At 41.5% G+C, this 14,339-nt stretch overlaps 1 protein-coding gene across 1 annotated transcript in view; it reads right to left on the reverse strand.

The window, feature by feature from the left end:
* The window catches only part of LOC109032661 (G-protein coupled receptor 158 smog), a 193,281-nt gene that overhangs the window by 132,437 nt on the left and 46,505 nt on the right, over positions 1-14,339 (reverse strand). The window contains exon 2 of the mRNA XM_072302120.1: positions 10,586-11,047. Within this exon, the coding sequence (XP_072158221.1) occupies positions 10,586-11,016 (431 nt within the window). The 5' untranslated portion in view covers positions 11,017-11,047. The remainder of the gene's footprint in view (positions 1-10,585; positions 11,048-14,339) is intronic.

Raw genomic sequence — 14,339 nt, forward strand, 5'->3', positions numbered from 1 at the left:
AAACTGAGAGATCAACGGCAACAATATGCGCCCTGAATAAAATGCCGAAAAATAAACCTTAAAGAGATAATTCTACTGCGCAATATAGCGCGATGAAGATTCGACGAAGAACTTTCAGTTGGGGAAATCAAACACTTCAAAGTTCGAGGACAAATAAAGGGGTAAAAGGATTTGGTTTCGTGATTCGGTTGATGTCGTATAATCCCTCTCACGTACACCAGCGGATTATTTTTCGAAGTTTAAAGCCACCTATCTGCATAGAGCTACTACAGACACATACTTTATTTTTAAAATGAGCTAGAAATAGTAGTTCCAAAAATTGCAGTTGCATCCATTACAACTTGAGTCCATTTGATTGTTATGTAGCTGGGAAAAAGGGGCGTTTAACCCGTAGGTGCCCAAACCGAGCCAAATTGACATGAGTTTTTTTAAAAATACGTGCTCCATGGGTTATGAGAGACTGGTATATACGAGGTTTGGATATAAGTCAACATATACATTGTAGAAAATTAATGGGGTATTAGGTTGACGAAAAGCAAAAATGGAGTGTCAGGGAATATTTTCTGGCAACTACCCCTCAGAAATCCCAAACCGGGTTAAATTGACCCAATAGTCTCATTTGGGGGAGTTATGGGGCCGCTACACATGAGCTTTAGATAAAGGTTTACAAGTAAATCTTTTAAAAATATTCACACGTCAAATTGAAAAACAAGCAGTTCCAACGCCAAAGCGTTGGGAGGGCGCTTCTTTCACACTGCGCATGCGAGGAACGTTTTCATACGGCCAAGCGAGAGTATTGCGGACGGACGATGTATAACAAATTGCCTACGTGAAGGTGGTTCGGCAGCAACATACCCGCCGCTAGTCTCTGGAAAACAATAGAAAATAGTAGTTGCGTACGTTGCCAGCGAGCGCGCTGCGAGCGCATCTGTTTCAATTACCTAGCATCGAGTCGGGCCTCTAACTTTCTATTCTCTCTGACATAACCTTAAACCTTCAACCCAGAGCCGCAAACAGCTGACGCTTGACGATGCTGCGCCGAGAAAATGAACCAATCACAAAATAGCACAGTAATACGTCACTAAAATGAAGAGATCACGTGACTGTTCGTGATTTTTTCGAATCAATCTGAAACTGCAACCTCGAATATGAGGCATTTAAGCATAACGAAGCCCCAAAATAGTTTAACCAGGTAATACGTCCGTGCGAGATTGTTATGCTTAAAAGCAAAACATTTCACGAAAACTTTTACGAATACCAGATGCAGAAGAAAATCAAATTTTCCCGGGTGTACCAGAATGGCGTCATTACCCATGAGGCAAAACGGTATGTAGTATAGTACATGTTACATCGGGGGAGTCGAACGGCTGGAAAGGGCGCATCTGGTACCCAGAAGCGCCCAAAAAGAGAAAAATATCTAGAGTGAACGCAGCCGAAGATCAAAAAAACGTAGTCGGGCCTCGATTTTCAACTTTTCTCCCGTATTTGAGGGACACCTCATTGGCTGCATAAGAGCGGAGCGTGCGAGTTCACGTCAGGCGCCATCGCGCCTTCAATTTTGCAGACGCAACACGGACATCCATCAAGTACGAATAGTTGTATCTCTGCGCCGTCATCAACGCGCGTTCTCTGCCTTACCTTACTTTAATGTTAATTCTGTTTGTGTGTATTTAGTGGTGCTTTAAAGACTACGTGAACAACATTATATAATTAGCCTCTCCATTTCCCTTACTGTGTTATGTTGTTTAATTTACCAGAAAAAAAAATACAAATTTAAAAAAATAAGTGAGAGAAATTAGCGTAAAATGTAGTCAGACTGATCCTACTTAGTTCCTTCCGAGTGATCACGGAATTTGGATTCACGTGCAGGGATATTTCTAAATTAGTTCACTGCCTCTGAATTGTGATGAATGTAACCTTAAGCGCTTTCACGGTTCAAATGAGATGAAATTGCAGGCTGTTAACGTTCTAAATTGCATCCGGATTAAGCTGAAGGGACGGGGGTGCTGCAGGGAGGAGACGAGGGACCTCTCCAGTCGGGAAACTAAGATGCGCACTTACGTTTCTTAATTATCCTTTAAAGGAGCTGTTACGCGCGCCTCGAACAAAAACGCTGCATTAGAGAGGCTCCCTCATTTGCTGGGCTCCCCCGGAGCAATTACGCGAATGAAGTACTTCGCCCGGTCAGCTCGTTTGCGAGAAGCACGGTCACCAAATTTAAAGAAAACCCTAGATAATTATGAGCAATTTTTTGACGATTTTATTGCCTTCCCGATTGGAATAGGCATACAATTTTAAGTTAATAAAGCTTGACCTGCAATTTTTACTTGTTGCTTTTTTAAAAAATAGAGAGTGCACTAGTTAGATAGATAGGATTTTTTTTTCATTTTTTATTCAAAAATGAAAATATAAAATAAAAACGCATAAAAGAAAGCGCATCGCTGAGAGAGCCAAGAGCGTCTGAAAATATCTTGTCTCGTCGAGGGCACGATATTTTTGAGGAGTTTCAATACATTCAAATACTGCGTGACAATATTCACGAGTATGTATTGATGCAATATGGCAACAATATTGCAGCAAATATTGCTAGACAGTATTGAACAGAGAGACGAGCCCTAAGAGCAATCATAAATATTCAATTTCCATCTTGTCGATTGACCTTGATTGACAAATCCTTAAAAGTCCAGGATAATTATTTGTAAAAAAAATAATTCAAATACACGTAGGTGAGTCATCAATTAACATACTGAGTACGGTATTAAAGATCATTTTTTGTCCGCAAAAGATTAGAGTTCCATCTTTAATTTTAATTTATGCAGTTTCTTAGTGGTCCCGTTTTCACATATAAAAATATCGGTAATTTTGCAAGTTTTGCAACCTTTTGATTTTGCCAGTCTTTTATTGGCAGCTTTTTTACTTCTTTTTGCTTTGTTTGACTGTCTCTCTTTTTCCCTCGTGACATTCAATTCTACCTCCTTTAAATTTTCTGATCATTTCTCGGTCATTGAACAAGGATAAACAATTGGCGAAAGAAAGCCAATTGGTGCTGCTAGGCACAAGGCGCTGCCTCCAGCATCCACCCTCATCAATTTTTTGCAACGTTCAAAACAGATTTCGCGGGGCTTAGACGAGCATTACTATGCTAAAATAGAAAAAATCAAGAGCTCTCATTAAGAATACAAAACAAAAATTACGGCACGTTTATTGTTGTTGTTTTTCATGCGAAAAAAGTCTCTCGAGATTATTACTAAACATCTCCTTGACTAATAGTAAAATTGTAAACATGTAAATCTTAGTGTCATTGCAAATGTTCCGCTATTATTGATTTTGGTGGATCAATTCAATTCTAAATGTTACTGAAAGGTACAATACACGGATGAAATAGAATAATACAAGTTCCTAAATTCCTGATTGAATATCATTACATCAGAGTTGGAGGGTGCTTATTTCTATTTCAGTTATTTTGAGATATCACGGGAAACCCGCGTGTCTGCTTGTCTACCCCCATTGACTCCAATGTAAATCGCAATTTTTGAAACTTTTGAAAAGTAAGAAGGGAAAAAATCTGTACCTCATAACCAGCGTAAGTCGAGCTACTGAATTTCCCAAACAGATGGAACCGTTATTAAAGATTTTTAAAACGCCATTAACTCAATTTTTCCAATTACGTGAGTTAGGAATGTTTTAGTTTCGAGGTACTTACAGGATCCATCGGAAATTTAGTAGGCACTGCCAGATTCCTGACAGATTTAATCACGCATTTGGTCATCGTTGGCCATTTATGTGCTAGGCACTGATTAATTTAGTGCTGGCTACTCGATTCCCGAGAGATCAATGTAAAATCAGAAATCTAGCAACCGCTAATATGCATTTTTTCCACATCGATAATTCTTATTTTAAATTTTGAAAAGAATCAATGAAATGCGCGACTCTTTAGGGACAAAATTTGTTCGTCTGATCATATCAATGATAAAGACCCAAATAACAAGTTTAGTATAATGCTGTTGTTGAAATTTGCGGAATTGAAGGATGAAAATTTCAAAAGGTTTTGAATGCTCCCAAAATAATAAGGAGCTTTGATATAGTTGAGCACACACTTTCCTCAAAATAATCTTGTTGACCTGATCTAGATAGCCTTTGCAGAGGAGAGTAAGGACAGCCTAACTTTTCTTGTCCCTTTCTTAGAGATGTGCGTAATAGAAACGGTAAGTTCTCGATGGCTTGAGAAAACTTTCCTTCGAAATTTGGAAGAGAGAAGCTTTGTATGGAGTAAAGGATATTTGCAGAGGGTCGAAGATAAGTTTCGGAAGATTTCGTCTTCTCATTGAAACTTGGTCTTTTATTAATATTGTTGTGCATGCTCAAGAAAAACAATCAAAGGATATCCATATTTAGCACCTCGGAAAGAGTTTTCAAAGGGTGAAAGTTTTGTGCCTTGTTTCTTTGATAGCAGCTAGATGCAACGGGAAAAAACTCTCATAACTTATCCTATGCACAAACTTATCAGTTCATATTATTAGTTCTCTCTGCGTTATCCTCCGTTCATATTAGTTAGATTCATCTCTAAAATAAAATTCAGGTAAAACGAAACCTAACAGATGTTTCAAAACTATATAACATAAACGACTATAACATAAACGAACTATATAAAAATGAATAAAACAGGGAAGAACCAAGAAGCACACAATCTTTGGTTTTAACCCACTTCTACATCGATCTTTTATAGTCAAATAAGTCCAATTTTGAGAGTTTGGTTGCGCGTGCACCACGCTGTAGCACAGTAAAAGCAAAAAATATCAAAGAAAAAATAAACGTTCTTAGGAGATCATAAAGTTTGATACGAAACTACCTGAATATTTATAAAACACACATTATATTTCCCTTTAATACATATTTTTTTTCCATCAATTTAAATGAGAATAATCCATGCAGAGTGTGCAAACATTTCAAAATCATGAATTGAGAAACGTTGACTCCGCGAGTTTCAAAATTCGCGCCATACGTAGAGCGGAGCGGCACGCGCACCGGCCCCTACAAACCTAACATGGATACTTCACGCATTGCGCAATGCGTGAAGTATCCCTGTTAGGTTTGTAGGCGCCAATGCACGTGTCACGCTGATCGACCTCGCCCGCCATGGCGCGGCGCGGCGCTTCAAGTAACTACTTCACAACAGAGATGTTACACAGTATCACAGATGTTACACAGTATCACAGATGTTACACAGTATCACGTGGGCGTAAACTACCAGAAAAAAACAGGTTCGCAGACGAATAATCGTTGACGAAATGTCCTATAACCGTTTTTGCCTACTCGGTAAAAATTGAAGGAGTATCACAGGCCTCGATTTTAAATTACTATATGTATGTGCATAGTAATCCTTCATTCGGCACAAAAAGAATCCTCCGAGTCGAAATAAACGTATTCACAGAAATAGATACTCGCACACAGATTTTAGTGTTTCAATACGCGTTAAATAAGGGGTTATTGGTCCTAATGTATTTTATCGACTTTAGGAATAATTTTGAGGACGTAAAGAAGATTTTTCCGCACAGTTTTGACGATGCACGATTCGTGAATACGCCATCAAAATGAAAATATCCGCACTTATTGTAACAAAAAAATGAATGTATTTATATCCTCATTGTGCTCAAGTAGTGACAGACTTCAAAGTCGGAGAAAATACCTCTGTTAAGGGCATTTATTTAAAAAGACATTGTGTATTTTATTATTCTTCTATGAATGAAACAAGTGAGAGAGCTCAAAAGTGTTTGCCAATGTGAGCTTCAGCAGACAGAGAATAGTTCAAAAGCTAATTTCCTCTCAAGTTGGTGGTGCAAAGTGAGGGTGTCCCCATATGAATAATGAAGGTGTACGTCATTTCAAGCTATAGCCACATACGTTTCTGTCCTCCTAAGGAAAACCGCCTTGTGAGCGTTCAGATATTGTCAAATTTCCTTTAATTTTCGTACATTTCTCGAAAAGACTAATAGGTCATTATTTTTCCTACCACAACAGGCCTGTTGCACGCAAATAATCATACAGCCAATTGAATAGACTTATAAGCGCGCCGTGCATATGACACGCTACAACAAAAGCATACAACTTAATGTTATTCTCACGGCGCGCTCTCTCAACACTCAGTGTTGGAATTCGCTGCTTGTCTATCAGTAAAATCGCAAAAACTAACGATGGAAAATCCCTTAATATAATAATGTATTAAAATTAAATGAGTATCTCTTGCATGCATCAGTCCCATTTATTTCGCAATTCTATCTTGGGTACATAAAAATTTAAAAGAAAAATATTCATTACCCCCCTCCCCCCCAAATTAAATTATCTTATCGGGAATAATTTGGCAGTATTTTGGATCTCATCCAACGTGCTTCCTTAGCACACATCCGACGTCAAACTTTACTTTAAACTCTAATACCGAACAACAAGACGACCTGATTTATTTCGCAAACGCAGAGGCTGTGCCACTTAAAATTCTTGTTGAGTACTCCCGGAACTTCGCGCGACGATGCCTGGAAAAATACTGAAAATCGTTGATTTATAACTTAACACGATTATAAGGCGATCGTTTTAAAATTGAGTCGAGTTGCCTTTAAGCCGCTTACTTTATATCCTAACTTTCCCCGATTTATTTAACGGACGGCTCAGCCCTTGAAAGTACTCTTAGAAGAACTCTGTCCTGAATAATTATCTTCTTCGATCGAAAGAATTTGAAAAGGAAAAGGAAGAGGGAACCTCTGATGAAGTGCTCGGCTGTAAGCGGGGTTTCAGAGTAAAAATTTTAAAGCTTCTTAGAATAAGAGTCTACAGTATTAGGCAGGTGACAGTTTATCGTAAAACATCGTTAAAATATATGTCTGTACCTTTGTACTGTGGTTTAAGATAAATTTATCGTGATTTTTTTAAAAATCAAAGGTAGTCGCACCTCTTCAACCACTTCATCAGCCTTCCTCGATTTTACGTTTTCCAATTTTCTCATCTTCAATTTTATAACCAAAAACTACTCAACATGATCCCTAGGAACGTGCTATGAATTTTCTATAAAATCATTAAGCATGAACATGAACTTAAGAACCACTCGGGCAAACTTTGAGTCTATTGCCTACCGAAATCAGATAACGCGAGTGACTGACTCTAATAAAAGCTGTCCAACTATTTATGAAATTAAAAACTTTAATAAGAAAAGATTATGAAGTTATTGTTATTATATTATTTGCCTCTAGATAATTTAATTGAAGTTTTTCAGCTAGTTAAGTGGGCTCGCCTTCAGAAAGACCGAAATTCGCCCGGAGTATGTTAGATTTTCCTTAATTTTTTCAGGTAGTTAAGTGGGCTCGCCTTCAGAAAGACCGCTATTTTCCCAGAGTATGTTACATTTTCCACCCTCAATCTCTGTACGTATCTTCTTAACTCTAATCAAAACTATTTACGGATGAGAGGACTGTTTGCTTTGGCGGCGGCTATGACGTGTATCTTGACTCGTTAGGATGGCGACATAATTATTGTGATTACAGTCACGAGTTAAGTAACAGTAAGTCTTTGATAAGGTTTTCGGAGTTTAGCTCATTAACATTCTGGGTCTTTGGGATTTGAGATGAAAGCATCATTAAATTGGAGTGGAGTGAATCCACACGACTGAGGTATTTTCAAATTAAAGCGAGGAATTACATCGAAGGTCGACTGAAACGGTTGCTGGGGTTGCAACTTGGCTCTTTCAAAGGAGTTTGAAAAAGCCATATTTTTAGTGGAACGTGTGATGATGCAGGCCCCTCTCAAGTAATTTTGAACGTCGTAACTCAGCAAGAATTGGAAGACGTTTATCTGTAAAAGCAGAGTACTCAATTTCATCATTAATTTAATTTTAATTGCTGCCTGAATTCTTATAGGGGAGTGCTCATAAATTACGTATCGCAACTTTTCGGCATTGTTGACCCTCCCCCCCCCTTGTGGCACTTTTATGACGTAGGTCTCTATCCCTTAACATGTAAAAAACATGCCGTAACGCTCTTCATGCCCCTGGGGCGTTACGTAATTTACAGACGACCCCTAAAGTAGTCGGATTCTACTTCAAATTCAAAAATAATTTGAAAAAAATGAGCTTTTGAGAATGTCTCGGGTGCATAAAGAACCGTAAAAACATCTGCCTTTTGAATAGATCTGACACTGAGTTTTGCACCAAGTAACACTTGAGTAGGCCGAAGACTCAGACCAATGAAAATGAAGCAGATATTAGGCGTAATGGGTGCATTTTCAGCGCCGATATCGAAGCATTGATCTCAGACCAAGTATGTTTAGGCTCAGGGTCAGTATACATGAGCACAAGACTGACACTAGCAGATCAAAATTACATGAAATGGACCACATTTTGCAATACGGAACTACTATTTCTGGCTCATTTTAGAAACAACATGTATGCCATTGCCATTGATTTCTCTGTGCAAAAAGGTGCTTTTATGGAAGAGAACCGGAGATAGTGGTTCCTTGTTGCAGAATGTAATCCAAATTATGGACGGATTTTTAACGAGGGGCTGGAGCCGGCGAGAGGTCTCCCGCCCGGACGGGAGCGCCTTCAATTTCGTATGATACTGTGCAGCACCTCTGTTGTGAAATAGTTGCTTGAGACGCCGTGGCACGCTGTGGCGCGGCGGACGGCCGGCCCGGCCAGCGCATTGGCGCCTGCAAACCTAACGGGATACTCCAAGCATTGCGCAATGCGTGACGTATCCCCTTAGGTTTGTAGGCGCCAGAAAGCTTTTCGCTTCGGCAGCACGCCGCGGGGGCGCGCCCCCTCCCGATTCTAAATTGACCTTATTCAAAAAATTTATAGGATTTTACGTGGTACATCATTTTCTAAACCATCATTTTTCTCAACTAAAATTTTCAATTAGGAACAGCTTAAAACTACTCCAAAGGTGTCTCAATTTTCAATATATCTTCAGGGGCCCTTAAATTGCTTCTTTGAGTTAGGCAAGTTCCCTTAGACCCCCTCTCGGCGAGGTGTCTTTCTGAGCTTTTAAAAAACTCATTTAATTAGTTCTGTCCATGGCTGACATCAGCGTCTTTTTTACTGGTTTTAGTCTTACTGTCACTGATTTGGCACCGACTTCCGTATCAGAGCTGTTCCAAAACGAAAGAGCTACATACATACATACATACATACATACCAGTGGCGTGCGGTCCGGATAAGCAAGGCAAGCACTGCTTACCCAAAGATTTCAAAAGAAAGAAGAAAATTACACCTATTAAATGTTTTACATTTTATCAAATATAATTTATAAAATGTGCTCAGTAAGTAAATTGCATTAAAAACAGAAAGAGAGGGAGACAGAAATACGTATAAAGCCACCGAAGTAGGAAAGCGGCAGAGCGGATGGAGGTGGCGCAGCGCGCTGCGCGGCCTGAACACGGGCCAACTCATGCGCTGGAGAATCGCTTGCGATCAGCTGAGCGGAGCGCCACTGCTCAGCGGCGGAATCAAGGCAGGCGGGGAGTGCGGTACGATCCGAGTCCGAGCCCTTCGCTGCGCGATCGCAGCTCGCTTCTCTTGGCCACCTCTTGGCCCGTCACCGCAGCGCGCTGCTTCTGCCTCCGATGCGCTATCTTGTTCCCTCTTTCCGTCGCGGCTGTAATTACTCCTCCGGAGCAAATGCCTTTATATTCTATAAAATTTCGCTCACTTGGATCAAATTGGTGATGAATTAGACAATTCTCAATCCTGTTTTAAATGCAGAAAGCCCTTTTTTGGGGGGTGGGAAATTGAAGTAACTCAAAAAATTCTAAATGCTGTAGAATAAAGACTAAAATACCTCAAATAAGTGGCAAAATTAGGAGTTAAGAGTATGGAGCCGTCCTTCAATGATCAATAACATTCGAAACAAGTTGAGTAAATGAAATCATAAATACGAGAGAGAGAAATAAAACCACAGTTTTTCAAGACGTTCCATCAGATTTCATCCGAAAAATAGAGCAAATAGAGTAAAATTTTAAGAATTTTCTAGGGTGGCTGGGGGGAGGGGGAAGGAAAAGAGGCTACGTTAAACCACCCCCCCCCCCCCCCCGGATGACGAATGCTAGAGCTTGCCCTGTCTCTGAACCCACCGCACGCCACTGATACATACATATAAGTTGCTTTACAGCACTCCCTCGCGCTCTACGACTTCTAACCTCCACTGCCCTCTTTCAAACCACAAATCTTGGGGCACCTTAACATTTCCGCTTCAATCCCCTCCCTCCAACCTTTCATTGGGCGCCCTCTGCGTCTTCTCCCAGGAGGAACCCAATCAAGGACCTTCTTCGGCAACCTGTCTCCTGCCATTCTCTGGACATGACCATACCAAATGAGTTGTTTTGTCACAATGTCATGCACGATGGTCTGCTTGGCATCCATGATCTCCCGTACCGTCTCATTCCTGACGCGATCCTTTCTGGAAATACCAGCGGATCAACGCCAGAAGTCCATCTCTGTTGCCTCTAAAACCTCCCTCCCTTTTTACGAAAGAGCTACATGTTGTTTTTACCGAGACTGCTGCCCAACGGCGGAACCTTAAGATGATGAAAAGCGCGGACTTACGGAATATTGCGAGACTCGAAGGTATTGAGGTACATCCATCTTTTGGAGTAGCATCCGGAAAGGGGGAGCCAGACTCCGATCTCGGCGATGCTGGAGGAGTAGGAGAACCTGTTGAGGGCGGGCACGAAGAGGCTGGTCAGGTTCTGGACCCGGTGGAGGACGACGACGTAGCGGTTGCCGCCGGCCACCCCGACGGAGACGAACTTGTTCTGAGGCACTTGGGTGGGCGTGGACGAGGACGCATGGTGGGGCGTGACGAGGGTGGGCAGGCGGACCCGGAGGCACGTGGGCGTGGCCGGGGGCGTGGCCGAGGGCGGAGCCGGGGGCTGGAGGACGCTCACGCCGGGCGCCCAGACCCAGACGAGCTGCAGGAGCGGGAGGAGGAGCCGCCAGAGGAGGAGCCGCCGGTGGGCCACGCCCCCTAGAAACATGCCAGCGGCCCGAGCGTCCTCATTCCAGACTCTGTGAACACACCAACGGGAGCCATTAGAGCCCCGCCGGACCGAGTAAGGTGGTCACCCACCCAAAACTACCACACGTCAAACGGAAGAAGAAGCGCTACGAGCTAAGCGTGAGGTAAGCAGCTAATGGAGGCTAACTAAATGACTTTATCGCCAAATCAAACCATTCCCAACCCATTTAGGCTAAGGCGGAAGAAAAGTAGAGTATTAGGAGTATAGAGCCTACGATGATTTTTTGACCTAGAAGCAATTTGACCTACTAGTAACTGACCCAGAGGAAATTTGACCTGCAAATGGATGAAATAGTGATGATGTGTTTTTTGTAATATTTACGTTTGATTTCCTCGATGGTCTGTTTTTAAATACCTTAAAAGGGTGTTTTGTGGGTATAGGTCAAGCTGTATAGGTCACTTGTAGGTCAAATTTCTTTTAGGTTAAAAATACTGCAGGTAAAAATTGTATAGGTCAATAGTCTGTATGTCAAAAGGTGTAGGTCAAATGTCACGTCGGTAATATATTTGTTGGTAAAACGTCGCGACACGCGACACCACAATGATAGGTCTACGACATGAAAAGGGACGGCTCGATCTACTATCCAAAGTTTGATTGGCTTCGACGAGCCTGGACCCTTTCAGTGTGCCAATGTACCTGAGTTTCAGCCCTTAAAGAACACAGCAAGCTAGTCACTGACTTCGCCCCTTAGCCATCTTTTTTCGTGTAGTTGACTCCCACGACATGAAAAATGGCGGCTAAAAGGTGGAGTAATAGTTATCAATTTCATTATCATTTGGACGGAGTTAAACAGAAAGGAACCAAGCCACATCGGGATCGAACCGAAAAAAAGAGGCTTAAAGTTTAGCTCCTGCATAAGACTCAATGTAAAAATTAAACTTCAAGTTCAATTTTTGCAAAATTTGCTCCAACAAAAACTTTGAATTTTTGGCGATAGATAGTAGAGCAGTGGTTGAGTTCAAAACCACTCATAACTCAATTTTTTCCTAATTGTGGGTTGGTTCCTTTCTGCTTAACTCAGTCCATTTAGGGGTCGAAATGCAGGTACATTAACACATGCAATGGACCCGGGCTCGCCGAAGTCAACCAACCCTTAGCATTGGCGAATCCAGCAAATTGGCAACATTGTTTTTCTCAATTTAACACATGGAAACACCATCGTGTTTCTTGCGCAAAAATCAAGGAGAAGTACTTAAATCGCAAATCCAGACACATGCAAGAGCTTCATTGTCTAAAAGACCGATTAATTTGCTAAATTTGGCGGCACTGAGGACGCTCAACAGCTTGCAGGAAGGCTCGCAATAGCGTCTCGCATAAAGTGCACCTCGAAACACGATGTACACTCCGGCACGTAGTATAGGCAATTCGCACATCAGATAGCATGGGTAAAACGGTGTAGCGTTGGAAGTATTTCTTCGATGTTGAAGGCGCTATACTATATGCGCGCGGGTGCGCCTTAAATTGCTTGCATTGATTTGAATTTGTGGCGTTTGCGAGTTGAAGTTATTAGAAGTAAATAATTTTTGCGGTAATCTCTGAATGTGATCTGATTTTGATATATATGAAAAAAAAAGTATAAATTACCTCTTGCACACTTATATTGGTGTATGTAAGTTTTAACTGAAGCTGCGCTTTTTTGGGGTCAAAATTACCCTTTGTCGGAAGCAGTAATTTGGCAACATCGTTTTCTCTCCATTTAAACCCATATAAATGTATCGATTCTTGTAGGGGCCTGGTGCCCCGACCAGAATCAATTATATAACATAGGTTTAAATCCGGTGTTGCCAAATTGCTGGATCCGCTTCTGATCCTCAGACAATAATATATCGTACCGCTCATCTGACTCTGCCTCTCAGCCGCCCCTTTTCGTGTCGAAGACTATAGTAGAAATTTAAACATGGTTCTTTGAAAGACTTTGAGTGTCAACGATAAAACCAAAAGCTTCTACTTCAGACTCAATCAGATAGTGTGTTCCTGAACGTATGTAATCTCAATAAAAAGCTAGTATAATACAAACGTAAGTATGCACGATGAATGAATGTAAAAGACAGAGGAAAATTGACGTTAACATCCTTGGCGGGTGTGTAAGCATACCTACATTTTCGAAATTATCAACACTTAGAGGAAGTGGAGACCTTCGAGGAACAGAGGTGTTCGAAAAGCGTGGGTGCTCGAGAAACGAAGGTGTTTGAAAGGAGAATGCGTTCGAAAAAAATAGGTGTTTGGAAAATGCCACGCACCGTAAAAGCCTTCCCACTCCGTTTTACGACGCTCCCATAAGGTCGCTCCTCTGACGTAAGAGCGTAACGAGATAGGCCCTGTCTTCCGTATAATTCCGCACTTGTCAGGGCTAAAGTTAAAATGGAGATACTCCCTTCCGTTGATGGAACAACGATAATTGAAAGAGGCACCGCGAGCCCACGCTTGCCGCGGAGAATTTGAGTGAAGCTCTTACAATTAAACAGGTGACGGAAAAAACCGCGGAGGAGTCGTCAAAGTGATGACTCGCATTCCCTCTCTATCCAGAGCTTACGTGGATCCAGGAAAACTCTTCCGACTCCTCGAGCTGGGAGCGCTTTGAGCCACGGTTTCACAGGCGGTGCGCGGCGCGGCTTTGCCCGCGCAAAATCGACCGCGCCACCGCGCGTAATGATTTAAAAGCTACCCGAGACAATACTGCCGTGCTAATGAAGAATGCCGTATGAGCCGTCAGACGTTGCCAAGTTTCCTTCAAGAAACACCGAATTTACAGGGAAAATTGTGAATGTTTTTTCCAAAATTTTCGGACAATTTAATATGAAATTTAGTCTAAAATGCCAGAAATTTCTGAAAAAGAATGTGCATCAATGCCGTCAAAAATAAATCTTGTATCAAGGGAAATTTGGCAACTCTCGAATGTTCATGCAGCGTTCTTCCTTAGCACGGCAGAATGGCCAAAGTTTGGTGCCGGGTATCTCCATTGCTGTGTTTCAAAATTTCCGCACCTATTTTATTTTCTCGAAGAGACACAAAACCAATACTTTAGCTTGAATTTTATGCAAAACTTTCTGCCGATCGAGAGGAAAAATCAAAGAAGTCTCCAAGATATTAGTGAATCACTTTTCCAAAGAAAAAACATAATATGATGGAAGGTCTGCAACGCCGCAAATGGCGATACGTGGTTCAGCGCTTTGGCCACCGACTTGTGAATTATAATAAAAGAAGAAAAGTATGCGTAGCCTCGGTACCTTTCATTTTATCTTCGGAGGAACTACTTACATGGTTCAAAGCTTTTCGGTTTT

The sequence above is a fragment of the Bemisia tabaci genome, chromosome 7 (genome assembly GCF_918797505.1).
Source record: "Bemisia tabaci chromosome 7, PGI_BMITA_v3".
NCBI lineage: Eukaryota > Metazoa > Arthropoda > Insecta > Hemiptera > Aleyrodidae > Bemisia > Bemisia tabaci.